General features: G+C 38.7%; 1 protein-coding gene across 1 annotated transcript in view; it reads right to left on the reverse strand.

Moving 5' to 3' along the window:
* Positions 1 to 206: 206 nt before the first annotated feature.
* ATP10A (ATPase phospholipid transporting 10A (putative)) overlaps positions 207 to 12,184 on the reverse strand; it is a 108,816-nt gene continuing 96,838 nt past the window's right edge. The window contains exons 16-21 of the mRNA XM_041418202.1: positions 9,590 to 9,715; positions 5,153 to 5,353; positions 2,930 to 3,010; positions 2,735 to 2,839; positions 2,192 to 2,379; positions 207 to 1,501 (exon numbers count right to left, since the gene is read on the reverse strand). Coding sequence (XP_041274136.1) covers positions 796 to 1,501; positions 2,192 to 2,379; positions 2,735 to 2,839; positions 2,930 to 3,010; positions 5,153 to 5,353; positions 9,590 to 9,715 — 1,407 coding nt within the window. The 3' untranslated portion in view covers positions 207 to 795. The remainder of the gene's footprint in view (positions 1,502 to 2,191; positions 2,380 to 2,734; positions 2,840 to 2,929; positions 3,011 to 5,152; positions 5,354 to 9,589; positions 9,716 to 12,184) is intronic.

Consider the following 12,184-nt stretch of genomic DNA (forward strand, 5'->3'; position numbering starts at 1 on the left):
GTGGTAGTGCTCCAGCACCCAAGATCACAGGCTTCCCAGCTCAAACTCTACAGCAGACATGAGGCACCAGGTCTTTGCCACCAAATCCTTCCTTACAAAGGAACAGCAAGCTTTTTGTACAGCATGATGTAAGGCCATGCCCAGCCAAACACCAGCTACTCCATGGGAAGGGCTGAGCTACAATTAATGCCAGACTGGGAAGTCACTTTGCAATATGGATGGTCATTTATTTATTGTTTTATCATGACACATTAAATGCTATGGTTGCAATATCAGAACATGGTGTCATTTATAAAATATCAGTATTATTAATGCGGTGGTAAGATATTGTTAACATTTACAGAGAGGTGTATAATAATTCCATAGCTTTGCCTCAGTGACAAAATACACTGGCAGGCAGATGATGGATGGAATATAGTGACTCTTTATTATTGTGGTTTTTCCTCTTTGATTACTGAATGGCCTATAATGATATCAATAATTGTTGCTGAATCTAATCCTTTTGAATATGGTAGGTAGATCCTTTGCTTTTACAGTATGTGTCAGAATAAAAGAGAAGCATCTGAAAAATAAAGAAAAGGCATTTCCTTACAAAATGAGATGAAAAAATAAAACAATATAAATGGAACTTTCAAGTGTTTCTTTTTATATTTAAAGCTCTTAATAAACTGTATTTAAACATTCTTAAATAATCATTCTGTACCTTTGATTTTCTGTTTCACCTCTGGAAACATATAGTAATCTCACTATAAATGTGTGCAAATAGAAAATATATAAATATATTTATGGCCCACATCATAAAAAGGTGGTCTCAGAATTGTCATTTTTACAATGATCAGTTGGGTTTCCTTTCATTTTGTCCTGCAAGTTATTTGAGCTCTCTTCTTTTAAGCCTTTGAAGTCCACATGCAAAGAAGAGCCAAGCACACACATACTGTCCTGTGTTTCATTTTGTAAACTGCTTGATGACACCTGTAAAACAGTCCCAACGTGACTGAACAGTGGAGTTGATGTAATCCACTTCAACAAACTGAAGTCTGCTTGGTCAACTCCTGAGCTCCATGGGAATGTTGTTCCCACAGGCAACGACTCCACCTCTGAAGTGCCACATTGAACTTCATGAAACCCCACGGACCCTTCCAGACCACTTGCTGATGAGGGGAGCTTGTTTTCCTCATACAACACAGCACCCTGGGGAGAGGCAGCCGCAGTCTGATCTGTTTTATGGTCTGCCTTTGTGTCCTCTCGGAGAAGTGACTCCCTTGTTTGAGGAGAGGCTGGCAAAGGACCGCTTTGGTTATCAGCCTTGTAACAATCACTAGCATTTGAGGCGAGGCTCGGGGAGAAGCTGTCTGCAAAGAGTCGTGTCTGACACATTGTCTCCTTTACATTCAACTCGGTGAGAAGCTGGGTGCGAGTCTCTGGGGACAGCTTACTCAGCTGGCGTCCAAGCTGAAGCTGGGTTGGGAATAGTGTTCCCTGAAGGGTTCTGTACAGGAATCTGCAAGATGAGAATGGGCACGTGAGAAGAAATGAAAGAAGGAAATACCCAATACGTTATTAAGGGAAAACATATAAGACAAAAGTACAACACAGAAAAATAAGACAGTTCTATGTGCTGCTCCTATGCTCCCCACAAGAAAGCTTGCAGATGGACAGCTCTGGATGCTGTGCCAATATTGTGATTAATGACCTAATTAGGCAGTGTAATACATGTGTCTTCAGCCAGTGATCCACCTTGTGATTACACACAGTCTTTAATCTTTCCTGCTGAGGAAAGGCAATGGGGATAAGTCTGCAGAGCAAGCTTCCTACATCTACAAATAAGCAAGTATGTTCACAACATACTATCAGAATTTGGGTACTGTGCATTTTATGTGAGGATGGACTGAATCTGGAAGCATCACAGAAAACCTCACAGGGTAGCAACCCTCTGCATGGCCAGGAGGTTTGACCAACAGTCTACAATTATCCCAGTCCTGTGGTCCTTGGCCAGGAGCTGTGTCGGTTCCTGTGGTCAGGAGCACAGAATAGGTTAGACAAGCTGACTTCAAACAATCAGCTGCTGACAGAAACTCATTTGGCTGTTAGGCAAAACAAAAGATGGGGAGTGGAAAATGTTCTTGCTCTCTCAATCATATGCATGAAGTGCCTTTACATACAAAAAAACACGTGAGAGAAGATACAATACCTGGGCAGCAATGCAACAACTGGTGATATAATGCAAGTGAAATAGAACATAGGGTCTCCCATCAGCCTTTCCATGGTCCAGTAGGGATTGGATGGAGGATGGCAGACTGGGCAAGAAGCATTGTAAACCAGAGCCACAAAGAAAAATAAAACGATACTGAAGATGCAAGATGACCAGTGGAGAAAAGTCTAGAACCAAAACCAAAAAAATAAACAACATAAGTATAATGATTCTTTATATTTTGAGAAGTTTGCTGTGACTTAATCCAATTAAAACTTCTTAATTTCTGGAGTCAAATCCATACACAGCAAAGAGTTTAGAGTCTTATATATTTAAAAACCCTTATTATAAATACAACACTACAAAGCTGTTTGCAGATCATATTTTAAAACCCTTTCCATGCTTTTTTAAAATGCCTGCTAAAAACAGAAGGTGCTGAGGGAAAGAAGCAACCATCTTATGTTTTTGAAAGGTGGCACTAAGAGAAGAATTTTGCCTATGCCAGTGGCTGGCATACATCTATGTAGGCTGTGGGTACCTTACCCAAGTTTTGGTTTCAATAGCCAAGTGCAGGATGATGGTGAAAAGAGCTATGGTGGTGATGGGAGTTCCCCAGGAGAAGATATCCACCTCTGAATCATAGTAAGTCTGTAAGAAAGAAGACAGAATTTAGCCCAAGCTGTGTTGCCAGTTCTCCTCCAAATGCTTGAAATAGAATGGCTTAAACCAAACACTTACAAAATAGGGGATGAAGAAGCAAACCAGGCTTTGATACATAGCATCAATCATGTTCATCCAAAACATGTGTGGTTGGTACTCCTGTGTTGTTAAAAAAAAAATAGGAAAATCAGATCATAATTAAGATTCTATCTGCCAGGATACATATTTTAAAAGGGATATTTCAAAGGCAGCTTCAAGGGCTTGGGAAAATACCTTCGTAACTTTGCCAATCATTTAGCTACCCTGAGGGATGAATCAGGAACAGTCTACCTGCAAGTCTACCTGTTCTGGGGTAAAGGTGGTGGTTTTTGGCTTTTTTTTTTTTTTTTTTTTTTTTTTTTTTTTTCCCTGGCAGAGGATGCAATTTTAATCTGATGCTCAGTCCAGGAAACATTTATGAAGGTGCCCTTTTTTATTATGCACTACAGTCAGACTAATGAACATGAATAAATGGGTTCTACATCACATAAGCATAAGCACAAGCACAGGGTATTTATTAGCAGAAGAGAAAACAGAAAATGCACAGGTACTTAGAGAACATCTACAACAAAGATCTTTAGTGGCAATTCATGCAGCAATATATGCTACAAATATTTATATAAAACATACATATATATACACACACACATATCTCTAAGTATGTGCATAAAATTGCTTGCTAAAACCAATATTAAACTAACATTTTGGTTTACAGAAATATATAATTGCAGGAGGATGGATGGTCATATAAGGGACCTAGATATTTTTGGTATATATTCTACATCTCCAACAACTGGGTTGATCAGGTCTTCCTTCTTTTGTGGAAAATATTACAGACTAAAAATGGGAATGGAAAGATGCTTAGAAAGAATTACGGTGTTACTTGGCCTCCTGAACTAACATGGTTAATACTGCATCAGAGGGATTGCGGAATCTCCAGTGCTGGGACATTCAAAACTGGACTAGTTAAAGACCTGAGAAACCTCATCCCAGTTTGAAGCTGTTTTGACCAGGGGTCTGGATCAGATGGCCTCCAGAGCCATCTAAACTATTCCATAATACTATAGGCCCTTTTTGAAAGAGATCCCACCTGAAACAAGATTTTTAAGTTTTTAAAATGCTTTTTTAGGTAACTATAAAGAGAATACGATCAACAGATTAAAAAGACCCAAAAAAAAACAAACAAAAAAACCCGAACCAAACAAACAAAAAAAACTTAGAATGATTTCTGGGCTTCTCTATGAGGAATAACTGATATGTGAACCTGGGAGACTTCTCAGTTTGCCAGCTGAAGACAGGCAGACATAACCTCTCAACAAGCCTTAAGGCATTACAAGATTTCTATCATCCTAAAAATGTGCAAGAGAGGAAGGTATTAATAGAACAGACCTTTCAAGTGTGATGCACTGAAACAGAAGAAATGTAGAAAACAGAGAACAGATGAAAAGGACTGAGTTTGGACTAATGGACTAAAATAAGTTACACTCACATTCTCCTTTCATCTTTCCAGGAGTGTATCTAGCAATGCCACTACATGTGTGGGGTACCAAATACAGGTGTACACTTGGAGGCAAAAACCACTTACTGTGTCCTCTCAGAGGACAGCTTTGTAAGACACTTTTAGGAAGGCTTTTGCCTTCAAAACAACCTCCCCATACAGATAGTTTTGCCAAACAGCAAGATTTTACCCTAGCACACTGTACCTGTAATTGCCAGGAATGGTTTGGCTCAAATTCCTCCTGCAATTCCTTCTGTTTTCATTGTGCAATTCAAGCAGATGGGGACAAGGTGTTTTCATCTGATATTTCAGCTGAATCTGTGACTACCTCCCTCAGAGACTAAGTTTATTGTGCTTACTACCAAGGCCATCTTTCTCTTCTTTTTGTAAAGGGCTGGGAACTGAGTAAGTACTGTGAGGTTATTCTGTAAAAGCCTGCACTAGCTATAAGGTGAAATCTGTTTTATTTTTTGGTTATTTGTGAGCCTGGACCATGAAGGAGGTGTTCAGTTTAGGGTGAATTAAATCATCCATCCTTCTCTCCTGATACATATTAAAAATATGGCGGGTTGGGGCTTTTTTTGTTAGTGTGTCTTTTGTTTAGGTGTATTTTTGACATTTTGACTCAGATAAGAATTATCACAGAGTAATAACAGACTTCTCAGACTGTATTTACCACTCTCTACCCTTTGGGAGCGGGGCTGGTTTTCAGTTGAAACAAAAGATGTTCACGAAAGAAATTGCAGCAATCAAGAAGTTTTTACCTCCATATTCTGTCCGCTTTTATAAAGCTGAGGTACAGCAATTAACACTTCAGCTGGCACATCCTTATCCAGCACACCAGTAATCAGTTGTGGAAGAGAAGAGAAGAATAAATTAAAGAAGATCAGATACCACTGATCAATCATTGATGAGCCAGAGAACCCACAGTAGAACTGGTACCAGAAGAGAAGGGCCACAAACATCTGAAACAGAACAAGCAATGCTGTAAATATAACAAGATAAGGAGGATCATCATCCCACTGTGTTCTGAAATCATTCTGCTTCCAGCTCTGCAAGGACTTATCTATGAATGCTGAAGACATGAGCAATCCTTGTGAGGATACCTGCTCTTTAACTCACTTCTTGATGCATGGACCACTTGGCTAAACTGCAAACATCTGGCACACTTGCAACTCTTTGTGCCGCTGCAACCTTAGATCTTGGACATCATACAAAATTAACTTTCAGTTCAAGTGAAACACTGAGGTGCAATTTGACTAACTGTAAAAAGCTCTCCCAGCCACCACTGATCTCTAGGTAAATGAGTACTGATGTCGCAGCATTTACACCCCTACTGTATGAACAAGAATTGCCACAATAATATCCTCTGCTGGCTGGAGATGTTTTGGGAGACTTTTGCGGTCTACAACAGATAAATGCAGAGCTTTTTTGCAAGACCAACATGAGACCAGCAGCAGTAAGGAAGGTGAAACTGTAAGGTCTAGAAAAGTTGTCTTAACTATTCAATCTTTACACTTTGACATTCAGCAAATTACAAGTGTTGTAAAGATTCCTCAATCTCCCTTCTTCTTCAATTTGAGGAAGAAATCAGCTGCATACACAGATGCAGAGGAGTTCTTCATCTACTTGGGTTGGAATCACCCAAAAAGAAACAAACCACACAACTCATTTTTTCTACAATCTCTTCAGCATGGAGAATCCAGAGGGCTCAATAAAGGTACTGATTTCAGATGCTGATGAAGGATTTGAGGTCTAGAAAAAGATAGCCAGCTTCCTAGAGAAGAAAATAAATTCCCAGGCTTGGTTCTCCTGAAACTAAAATTTTTATTCTTTGTAAAGTGATTAAAACCAGAAAACCATTGGAAACTCTTGAGGGTTTTCCTCCTTTTAAAAATGAAGATGGGAAATGGCCTCTCCTTTCACTTCCTCTTCTTTTTGTATTCTGTTCTCCAAAAGCTTTCAGTCAGATGGAGAATGTTAACCCTTCATGAATTTTAGATATACAGAGGAAAATACAGATCCGTTCTATCTGTGTGCCCAAATGTGGTTGAAAATGAAACATAGGAGTAAAAAAGGCTATGGTGTGCTTACTCAGTGAAAGTTGCTTTAAGGAGAGAAAACCTGTGTTGTAAAGGGGAATTGCCACAGAGTAAGAGGAAAATCCTGAAGTACACAAATTTACATACACGTATGTATGTATATAATATAGACACACACATATATACATAAAGTAGATAAATGGTCAGAGAAAGTTTACATACTACATTGAAGTGGCTTGTATATGGCAGCAAATACACCTCACTGTTAGTGAGTCCAATCTATAAATTACCCTAGGAAACGTTAAATGGTAGTGTTTTTCTAAGCACAACCTCTAGAAATGTTTCTGTAAATGTATTTCAAGAAAAATATCTTCCTATGGCCCAAACAAGACTGAGTTACCAAAGCTTAACCTCTTCAGTACAGCTGTCTGGGACATGGCAGTTTCATTCCAAAATTGAACACATTTTAAAAATTATTTCTTCTCCACATCAAAACAAAAAAAATTCTTGAGTAATTTCTCAAAAAGAAATTACAATAAATATGTGAATTTATGTACTTTTTTCTCACTCTTTTAAAACAAAATGCAGCTAATCCTGGACATAGTAAATTTTCTCTCTAGAGCCTTGCTAACCTGTCTTGGAAGCAATATGGCTCTGGCAAAAATAGGTGGCTTGATGAAAATACAGTCAGCTGAAAATCTTCCTACCAGCTCTACTATGGGTCTTAATAGTGCTGTAGAAGAAAGCTATTCAAATAAATGAGGCTTAAATCAGATTTTTTTTTTCTCCTGAAACTTTATTTTGTATTAAACAAGTTTTTTATTTTATTTCAAATGTTCTCTCTTGCCTCTGTGTATTACCTCTCTGAAGAGGACAAAACAAATTTACATGAATATCTTAAGTAAAAAAGGTTTCCCTTCAGGAAACCTTTTTTACTTAAGAAAAAACCTCTCCCCTGCCAGATGAGACTGTTTTATGAATGTGGTCCCAGAGAGAATTTCTCAGTGAATGAAGTATATGTTAAAAAAATTTCAGTGCTGCCTTGCGGAGACAATGTATAAACAGGAAGAAGATGTGCATACTTGTGCAGGTAAAAATTTGTTTACGTAAAATCCCTTTTCATCAAGCTCAGATATTGCCAGTCATGCTATGTTTTACTTTATATTTTACTTGTATTTTTATCATCTCCGTGAAGCTAAACATCTTCTTGGATAAGTCATCTAAGTTTTGAAATGGCTTTTGCAGCAATGTGAGGTTTAAATTTTAAATTAGCTAGGTTCTAGTGGAGAATGGAAAATTTCATAGTATGAACAAATGCGGAAAATAAACCACTTGAGCAAACAGAAAACTTGCAGAAGATCTGCAGTGTAGCTGTCTTGACTCTCTGTGGAGAATCTTCCAGAATAGTCTCCTTGCAGAAGGTTCAGGTGCTCCTATCTTTCCATTTTTAACAATCTTTCCTTAAGGGCAGGCACCGTGTCAGACATATTCATGTCTATATGCTGGATATCCAAGTACAGTTTAGAGTTAGAAGCAACAAGTATTTCTCAGGAGGCTTTGAAGGCTGCCAAAACACAGCCAACACAAAGAGATCTCTTTTCTAGCCTCGAGGCAGTAGCTTCTGAAAATGTTTTATTAAAAATGACATGAGAAATAATACTTGTAATCAAGGGCAGTTGTACCACAGAAAATGGAAGATTTTACCCAAGCCAAACAAAAGCATTGATATATAAGCAGCATCTCTGGCTGCTGATTGCTGGAGTGTCTTATGTGCATTACTTCTGGGTTTAATTTTTTTTTTAATTTTTAATATAAGATGGCCATGCATACACCTCTTGGAAGTTCAGATTTGATACTGTCAATGGTTATCTTGCAAACATCCAGCACTGGGGGCGGGAGTACAGATGTTCAGCAACATTCAGGATCAAGCCTTAAAACTGATGTATCTGAACACCACCACGTTCACTGCTGTACTTCAACAGGTGGCTCTCCACTCAGTGCAGCATTACTTAAATCTGCTTGCTATTTCTGACTCAAGCAGCAGCTCAGATTACAAAATCCCTTCATTCTTCTGTGTCTGAAAGGGCACTTGCATGCAGTCCCTGCTCTGACCCCAGAATGTATTTTAACATGCTTGTTTTAGCAAAAAGACACTTCATTAATCCTTTAGCACCCTTAGGTATGCTGGTGATGTTCAAAATTTTGAGCAAATGATGGTTTTCTTCTGTTAAAAACTGAGGATTAGATTAAAATTGGAAAGCAACTTTACAAAACTGAAAGCCACTTTTCTTCTGATACTGAGGACAAAATCCAGTCTCCTGTTTACTGCCCTCTGAAGCAAACAGAGATATGAGAGCTCTATCTCTCCTCTTTTTCTTACTTCTTCATATGCCTTGCTCCCAAAGTGATTTGTAGCTGTTTGCCAGTGAGCAAATATATGTGCCTGCCAGTGACTCCCACCCAGCTGGTGGTATTCTTGGTTTCCTCGTTAGGCTGTTTTCAATCAATCATCTTTGTACTCCAAGATCAATGCAAAGGGCCTTTGTTGAGGCCAAGGAGTTGAGCTGCTTCTGGCTCGATGCCCAGTACTGGATTGAGTCCTGTTTCCTACACCAGGGAAGAAACACAGACCCATTGTCTGTTCGTTACCACCGTGTGCTTCCTTTCTAATGAACTCTTCTGATTAGTTGGAAATAAGATAAATCAAGGAAAAAAACCTTCCCAGTCTCTCTGAGACACAGAGAGGACTCAAATTATCTCAAGTCACTAGGAACTACGTACAGTGAGTCATAAACAATGATGAGATATAGTCAGGAAGAGAAAACACACTCAACTGCTACTTGAGACCAATGCTGGATGACTTTGGCATTGAAGACTCCTGTATCCAGCCAGCTAAATTCTGCAAAACTGCTCTGTAAAGAAACTTTTCTTCAGCAGTGCTTGTTATTTGTGTTACCTAATTTGCACATTCAGCAGCACACTGTAGCTGTTATGGAGTGAGTCCTGTATTTCTGCAAATGGCAGCCAGCTGTCTTTCAGCTCTGCAAATTTCTTTACAGCTTATTTATAAACCATTTGAAGGCTGACCTAATGCTCACTTAGCACAAAATAAACCTTGGAACCATGTGGTGCCATAAAGCTGCCAAGTCAAACACTTACTGCATTTTTGTAGAAGAAATACAGCACCATGTTGGCGAGTCGGGAATAACACCAGTGGCCATGAACAAGCAAAAGCTTCTCCAAATGCCTGAACCTCGGGATTGCAAAGTCGCTTGCCATCACCGCCTTTAATGAAACAAAGGTTGGAATCATTATTGTAAAGCACCACCTTCAACACTAACAATGAATCTAGTCATCTCCTCGACTCCTACAGACAGTGGAAGTTGTACTCATGAAGAATGAAATCCATGGCAGTGCTGATGAAGTGCAGCTATTGCTGCATGGATTTGAAACACCCATGAGCAAACGCGGAAGGACACGCAAGGCAACCCGGTCCTCACCCAGAGGAGATTGCAGCTTACATTGCAGATGGTGACAAGCTACAGCAAAAAACAAGAGGTGGGAGAATGGCTGACAATTGCAGTTGCACGAGCATAAGGGCCCAGAGTTCATGTGTGAAGACCATGGTGGCTGTATCTTTCTCTGTAAAAACTACAGCATACTTGCAGGGCAAAATGAATTTCCAGAGAATAAGATACGAACAGCATAATTAAGTGGTTGCATCATAATGATTTGACTTTAAAAGACAAACCAATAAAAATATTAGTTTTAATTTAATTTGCAGGCCTGGTTTATACAGTTTACTTGGCTGTCCTGAGATATCAGTATTTTGAGGGATTTTTAAAATCACACATTTTCAGTAACTGTCTAGAAATAAAAATCACACTAGATGAGATTCCTCTGGGACTGTGCAGACTGTCAGATGACACTGACAAAATGAATCACGGTTTCTCTCTAATTCTGACTAAATTTCAGGGTACTGTAGATCTAGATGAGACCTACTTGTGTTATCATAGCTGTTTCATGATTTTCCTTATCCCTAGGATCACAATGAGATTTAATTTAGTATTATTTTACATTTCATTTTCTATTTTGGTATCACCTTTCTTCTCACAATTCAGATCAGTGAAAACAAGGGGAAAGGTGAAAACCTCCAAAGGAGCAGTTTCTTCCTTACACTCTGCTGGGTATATTTTGGCTGTATTTTTAAATGAGAGACATATTTCCTTTTAAGTTTTCCTAATTCTCTTTCCTGGTAGAACATCAAAAGGTCTCAGTTTTCCCAAGTAGGTGCTTGTAGAAGCTATTAAAATAAACTTTAAAACAGTATGCAAGAGAAGGTGTAAGAATACATTGCAAGTTAAGCAGTAGATATATATATAAGGACTGAGACACTTTTTAATATGTTGACACATCCTAGGATTTCTCAGGTATTGAGACACACTTGCTATAACCTCCCTGCACTGAAGTCTGATTTGTCTTGCAGACATACAGCTATCTTGCAGTTTGAGGAGAACACAGCTATGCTATGTCTGCTTCCTTGTCCTCCACCCCATCTCAGCCTATTCCAATGTCAAAACAAAACCGTTAGCTTCATTTGTGCTTCTAACATAGTTCTTCTCAGCAGACTGTGAGAAGTGTCACAATTCTTTTCTTTTTTTATTCCATTTGTATTATGGTGAGGAACACCAAGAGAAAGATATGTTATCCAATTACATTTGCATATTTACTTAGGCTCAAAATACCCACTTGATTTTCACATTTATTTTTTTTTTCTTCCAATTCCACATGCTTCCACAGAATGTGGAAAGAAAATAAATCAGACAGTATTGCTGTCTTAGGCATCTAAATGCTCAATGCCTTCTGAGTACCTGCATGTGTGCAATTCTGACATTTGTTTATAGTAAAGAGGTCTGTGTGGCTCCTTAGGACTTGCAGTAAGGGAAGGGATCTATAAACATTTTCCACTCTGCTGAACTTTTATTTAGAAATAAAACCAGGTAGTTTAATGAGTTAATGAGAAAACAGCTTTCAGACCTGGATACGCTGCAAAAGCCAGGGGGATTTGAGGAACGTTTATTATAAGTACTGAGAGTGGCATAAAGGGGAAAGGAGTCAAAAAAATGCTATGAACAGTTTATTCCTGTATTAGGAAAAAAAGTATCTGAATTAATACATAGATTATGGAGCTTACTGATAAGTTCATAAGAGGTGTTAAGACCCAAGAAAAATGTTTGTAGCATATTTTTTTGAATTTATAGGTTTGGAGGGGAGCCCACAAAACCAGCTTTCTCTGAGCTCTCTGGAGCTTGGACTGCCTGCAGAGTGATACTGCAGAAGTTATGAAGGATTTGAAGATGCATACACATTGAAAAGTGTATGATAAATAACAAAAATATCCACAGACTTTTATCCAGTGACCTGTCCTCACTTCTGCTGATCTGGAGTCAGAAAATGTATAAAGTTGATACCCAAGTTCATAGCTCACTTAAATTTTTGTTTTATAAGTTTGTGTGTTGACCCAAATAAATTACAGCATTCATGAAATTCCATGAAATAAAACTCTATAGCCAACTTGTGCACTGTGTGAGGGAGGCCTCTTTCCCTTTTGAGCAAAACATCCAGCCAATGTTGCAAAAAATGCAATTTGGGTCAGAGAACCACCCACTGGTAACTAAGTTAAGGAGCATGCTCATCTGCTCAGGTCCTCAGGATGGAAACACTTCCCACTTTCCTGGTAGAGCTATTTGACAT

Source organism: Onychostruthus taczanowskii, unplaced genomic scaffold (genome assembly GCF_017590055.1).
Source record: "Onychostruthus taczanowskii isolate IOZ18803 unplaced genomic scaffold, ASM1759005v1 scaffold58, whole genome shotgun sequence".
Lineage (NCBI taxonomy): Eukaryota > Metazoa > Chordata > Aves > Passeriformes > Passeridae > Onychostruthus > Onychostruthus taczanowskii.